General features: G+C 33.4%; 1 protein-coding gene across 2 annotated transcripts; it reads right to left on the bottom strand.

Annotated features, from left to right (window-relative positions):
• Positions 1–1,498: 1,498 nt before the first annotated feature.
• Positions 1,499–5,315, bottom strand: LOC135837225 (vesicular glutamate transporter 2-like). Of its 2 annotated transcripts, none has more exons than XM_065352434.1 (9): positions 5,147–5,315; positions 4,889–5,066; positions 4,575–4,802; positions 4,314–4,488; positions 3,971–4,222; positions 3,756–3,889; positions 3,537–3,679; positions 3,337–3,457; positions 1,499–3,266 (listed from the first exon to the last, which is right to left on the bottom strand). In XM_065352434.1, the coding sequence occupies exons 1-9, from the start codon at positions 5,203–5,205 to the stop codon at positions 3,093–3,095; spliced, it is 1,464 nt and encodes a 487-aa protein (XP_065208506.1). In that variant the 5' UTR covers positions 5,206–5,315; the 3' UTR covers positions 1,499–3,092. The 2 variants fall into 2 exon arrangements, with proteins under 2 accessions (XP_065208506.1, XP_065208505.1); XM_065352433.1 differs by having other exon boundaries at positions 4,575–4,805; positions 5,147–5,311.
• Between the last annotated feature and the right edge of the window lie 714 nt (positions 5,316–6,029).

Below are 6,029 nucleotides of genomic sequence, written 5' to 3'. Positions count from 1 at the left end.
AGAAAAGTTGCATTATTCTGGAATATTTCAAGACAAATATCAGTCAATTGGATAACTCATCTATGGTAATTTTGTGAGTGAAAAAACATCAGACATCCAGAAAACAAATGTAGGGCAATGATTTGTTGAGGAGATAGGTATCAAAAAATAGAATGTTTTGATAACCTCGCTTACTCAGGGCCGTCGAGAGATCGAGAGAGGAGGCAAAAGGGGTAGTTTGCCCCGAGCACGCGCTTTTTCGAGGCCCCAGTAAAAGAAGGGTCTGTGATGTGATTAAAACCCCTGTTTTTTACTTTTCAAAATACAAATTTTCGAAAACTTTTGCCCTAGCTTCGCTCGGGCTTATTTTCTTTTTTTTTTCAACATTGAAATTTAAAAAAAGAATATTATTCAACTTTTAAAGCTTTAAAGTGAAAAAATAAATTTCTCGCATAAAAAGTATCGTTTTTATACCTTTCGAAATACAATTAATTTTCAAGAGCTTTCGCCCTCACTGGCCCCGTTCTCTTTTCTTTTTCAAAACTAACGTCATAAAAAAATGATTTCAAATTCTAAAACTTTAAAAGCCAAAAAATAAACTTGTTGCATTAAAAAAACATAGTTTTCAGTTCTTTCAAAATACAAATTTTCAAAAGTTTTTATTCTTCGCTCGGGTCAATTTTTTTTTTTGTTTTAAAATTTGAAAATTCATATTTTGGGCTCCCAAAAATCCAAAACAGAAAAATTAAAATTTTTGTAAGGCGCATGAATATGATATCAATTGGCAAAATTCAAAATTGGTATCCCCCCCCCCCTATATCAGTCGGGAAACTTTCAGTCGAATCCCTTCCCCTTGCCCTCTTTAAAAAAAAAAAAAAAACTCTATAAATACGAGTAATTTCGTCCATAGAACTGGTCAGTTGATTCAGAAAGAATTGAACTGAAGTTGCAGATATTGAATTTGAACGTTTACTTGCTTAGAATCTCAGCCATTTCTTTGATAGTTTCATCTAGGTAATTGTAAGACCGAATCTTCGAAACAAAAAATGAAATAAAATAAAACTACTTACAATTTACTTTAGTTCTTTTAGCTGTACACATCGCTAATATTTATGCAATGAGAGTGTGTATGTTATTTTCTACTTTTATGCGTAATGATTGTGCAATTGAGCTTATCGAGATTTTGATTAATTTAACGAGTGTTATTAGAATGGTTATGATGAGGTGATAGTTTCAAAATGCTCATTGATAATTTTTAAGATTAGTTCGGATTAGATAAAATAAATTTGATTTGTTCTTAATGCGTGGAGCCGGCTATAAAAAGAACTGATTGAAGATAATACAGAAATATACATTGTAGGTACGTACAATTCGAAAGGCATGCCTGAAGTACTTAGCATTTTTCAACTATTTATTTATACCAGACATCAGTGGCAGGAGTCCTTGCACATGACATTATGCAAAATCAAAAATTGTTCAAATTTGAGGATAGAATTCGTTTGAAAATATCTCAACAATGTTTCGTGATCATTATTTTTTTATTCACTTTTGCACATACGTATTAGGTAGGTTACATATCTTATACATACTTATTAGGATGAATCGTACTTGAGATGTCGGCGAATTTTGACCAAATTCAGCAGGTACTTTCATTTTGAGTTGGAAGTTGCCCACAAATTTTTTTAGCTCCGGAGGTGCCCTTGTAGGGAAGATTTAAGCCCTCAAAAAGAAAAGGCATTTTCGAAAAAATCGAGGATTTTTCGCTCTTGTCACCATAAACAACCTGTTCTGGGAAAAATGACCCGGTCTCAAATGAAAGGATTTGAGATTCTGCGTCGATCTATCTACATAGATACTGTTGCTGCTAAAATCCAAAATCAATTTTAAGGTTCTACTAAGGGGTTAAAAATTTGCAAATCGCTTATTTTTTTAAAAAAATCTTTTTTTTTTTAATTTTTGCTCGGCAAATATTTTGCATTAATCATGTCAAAATATTTAAGATATCATTCCTGAAACTGCGGGAATATTTGGAACGCAGTGGTGACAATTTTTTAATAATTTTTGTCTCAGTAGACCTGTTAAATGATCTTGAATGTGTATGGCTATAGCATAGATCGACGCAGAATCTCAAATACCTTTATTTTAGACTGAACTATTTTTCCTAAAAAAGGTTGTCTAACGACAGGAGCAAAAAAACACAACTTTTTCGAAAATTTCTTTTCTTTGAGGCCCCAAATCTCTCCTCCTGGGGCATCTCCGGAGCTAAAATGAAGGTCTCTGCTGAATTTGGTCAACATTCGACGACTTTTCTTCGTGATCCATTCTAATACTTATGTATTTTTATCAATTTCTACATATAAACATGTAGCACAAACATACGTAGTAGTAGGTATTCTAACTGGAAGAAATATTTTTAAACCAGACCAACCTGAATCGAAATAACATACGAAAATCGTCACCAACCAAAATTCCAGATTTTGATGAATTTTCAAAAATTAAATTTAGGCATAAAATGAAAAAAATGAATGAAATTGAAATTCTACCAAACTCTATTTCTGTTTCCCCTCCAAAGCAATTCAAAAGATCTTAAATCGTTTGGAGCCGTTCTAAAGTCTTTAGTGAATTTTTGAAAATTGAATTTTTTACAAAATTTTACTTAACGAAGCGAAGCTAAAAAGCTAAAGTTTACTTTATACCCTAATTTTAACATTATCGAGTCGAAATCGTTATCAAATAATTCAAGAGGGATTCAAGATTGCTGTACTGGACGAACTTATTCTTTCCAGACCAGTATGGTAAAATTTCAATTTTATTCTCATTTTTGGCACAAATTTTCTCATTTTCTTCCAAAAATCGCCAAAATTTGAAAATGAATATTCAGCTCTTGTAAGTTTGACTGGCGATGTATTTTTGCATACTTTTTCGTCTTTTGGTTTAGCCTTGTATCTTTCAAAAAAAATTCTTTCAATTGGGGTACCTCCTTCGAGCCTCGTCAATAACAAAATTTTACACATTAGATACAAATAGGTAAAGGTACTTTATCCATATTGCTCATGTTCTGTTCAACTTCTAAGTTGGCAAAGTAACAAAATTAAAGGTGCTTAGGTATCGTATCATTCACTCATTAATCGTTTTTTGACCACTTTTTTCTCGCTGTCTGGGAAAATATCAGATGCAGAAGTGGACCATAGCTGAGGTTCACTAGATCCACATACAATAAATAGGACTCCTCCTAATGCCATGAAAACGGAAGTCAGTGCAAATACTCTGTTCCATTCTTCGACGCGCTGGAAAATAAAATAATATTACTATCCTATTCGATTTTAAATTTCCAAATATGTACTCGTAAGTACTTACATGATTTGAGGTCATTTCTCCGATTGTATATTGCGATAAAATATTTCCCAATGAGTACCAAAACGTTGACAGGGCTGAGATTGTGCCTGCGTGATTGGGTGCCATGTAAATAACCACCATCCTAAAACAACACAACATTTTTGAATAACCCACAAAAAATTGTGAAGATGCACTTTTGAAACCCACTTGACCCAACTTACAATAATACTAAAGCGTTACACGATAACAATGTTCTGATGACGACAAAACTGGCTATTGTGACGATAAAATTGGACAGAAGTACGGCAGATCCGAGAAGAATGACTCCAGTAAAGAAATTAAATCCCACAATTATCTTATGCATCTGTCAAAATTATAAATTTATGCGTTAAATGATTTCAATGAAGAGTACCTATTCGTTTTATGAAGGTAAATCTCACCTTTGTAACTCGTATTTTGGTGTTATTTTTCCAGCCATCCATTACTGCACCTGCTAATGGTATCATGAGAGTACATACAATGCTGGGAATGGATGAAATATATCCTACAAAATCGGTGCTCTTTTGAGTAGCATCTGAAAAAGAAAAATGGATAGAGTAACCTGTGTGAAAAAATATTTCAAAGATGTTGATACTTTGTATTCTAAAATCCTCACCTTTGACATACAGAGGAAGACATGAAATGATCGTGGTCATCGACCATCCTTGAATAATTCGGCACACACACAACGTCCAGAAAGGTATCGACATAAAAATACTTTTGTAAGGATTGAGAACAGCTTTGTTTGGTTTTTTCACCGTCCCGCTGATGATATGAGCGAGCTCTTTCTTCGAAATCCACCTATCTTCAGTTGGATCATTGGCAATGAGCGTTAACCAGATTATGGACCAAACTAGAGAACATGTGCCTATTGACATTGACCAAAAAAATGATATGTAATTCACCACTTAATGATATTCCTACGTGAAAATATTGAATTTAATTCATATTTCGAATACCTGTGACGTAAAATACCATTGGCCATCCCCACTTATGAGCCACAATGCCGCAAGTCAAGTGAACTAATGTGGTGCCAACGAATAAACCATTGAAGCTGAGTGACATCAGTCGCGATCTCTCTGTAATAGGAATCCAATGTTGGAAAACTTCTGATCTGCTGCCATAGGAGATATTCTGAATTTGAAAAAAGGCATACAAGTTACCTATACAGAAGATGGGCTCAAGTACCATAAAATAATATAATTTAATTTGATCATTACGTCAAAAAATCCAATTAAAAAACGAGCCAACAGGAATAATCTGAAGTCCTGGTAAACGCTGGTTGGTATCAGCAGTGTTAATAAGCTAAGCAACAATGTGAACGTGCCGTATGCTGTTGATCCACCAATCCTGGATGGAATTGAGGCAAATAAGAAGGACATCATGCCTCCGTATTCGTACATATTCAATACCAAGCCAACTTTCGAAGTATCCCAATTGAATTCTGCCTGCTGCAGAAGAAATTAATGTTGTTATGTTGGAGATTTGAAAATAATTGGCGAATGATGTAATAAAATCGAGATAATTATCATACCTGAGTTATTGTATTATTCCCTTCAGTGATGAGTTTTTTTGAAGTCATCTCAACGACAGCAATGCTCACATTCAATTTCGTCATACTCATGTTGATTAAACCCAGAAATATCAAACATGTCACCAAAAACCTCTTTGATAACCATATTGGAGGTGTTCTCGTGTAAGATAAGTCTTTCCTGGGAATAAAAACATGCAAAAGTCAACTATAGGTATCTTAGAATCTACATTATGTAACATAAAGAATATATCTGATTACCTGTTGTAAACTGGAAGCTCCTCAGAGATTTCACAACTTCTGGTCATTTTGGATTTCATATCACTGAGAATGAATGTCTACGTGAGTGTCCGATGAGTATGATCATTGAACCATTTGTGATGCTGTGAAATTGTAAGCTAAAATTGGTTGATACTTTTATGAGATTTTAATCACATTCATTATCTTAATTGATTACCTATAAGTACGCGTGTATTTATAGGTGTGTATCGTGTTAAGATAAACTGATGTATGTAATGCTACTTTTACATCAGATTAACTTTTTTTGGATTGGCTTCATGACAGAAAAAAGTGTTGATAGTGATAGGATGATTGTATTCGTATCGTATGTGGTGTACATAAATTTAGCATTGATTATTTTGTCTCATTTACTTTTGGCTTCTACAAAAAATTGTTATCACTCTACTTGTCCTTACCTACCTACCTACATACTCGAGTTTTCCAAGTACATATTTTAATTTTCAATGGAATGTTGAACTCAAGTTTTTTGCATTTTTTGCAAGGTAAACAACAGAATGTCTAAAGAGCACCATAAACGTGGAATTTGTTTTCACAATAACTTTATGAACCTTTACCTTGTCATTCTTGAAAGATTCTGTGAATAATTTGTGCGTGTTGATGTTCTTATACCAAACATTGATTTATGTTTATTGCATGTTTGAACAAATTAAGTAGTTTTTATTAATTGATTTGGCAGTCTTGTTTATGCATTCCTTAGTCATGTGTAGAGATGAGATAAGATTCAACGTACGCCGTCAGACACATTTTTCACCATATTCTTGAACTGTGCATTTATTAGCATAGCTGCATAAGGCATGCAAACTGGTTTATATAGCTTATAGCTTATTGAAATGAAAAGGAATTT

This window comes from Planococcus citri, chromosome 2 (assembly GCF_950023065.1).
Source record: "Planococcus citri chromosome 2, ihPlaCitr1.1, whole genome shotgun sequence".
In the NCBI taxonomy this organism is placed as follows: Eukaryota; Metazoa; Arthropoda; class Insecta; order Hemiptera; family Pseudococcidae; genus Planococcus; species Planococcus citri.
The sequence above is the reverse complement of the archived record's forward strand: the minus strand, read 5'-3'. Positions and strand labels throughout refer to the sequence as shown.

Bases quoted from the DNA above. Each gene is read 5' to 3' on its own strand.
- LOC135837225 (XM_065352433.1), bottom strand. From the start codon at position 5,205: ATGAAATCCAAAATGACCAGAAGTTGTGAAATCTCTGAGGAGCTTCCA. The intron at 5,067-5,146 runs GTAATCAGATAT...TTTTATTCCCAG, and splicing joins GAGCTTCCAGTTTACAACAG to GAAAGACTTATCTTACACGA. The intron at 4,489-4,574 runs GTAATGATCAAA...TTTCAAATTCAG, and splicing joins TTTTAATTGGATTTTTTGAC to AATATCTCCTATGGCAGCAG.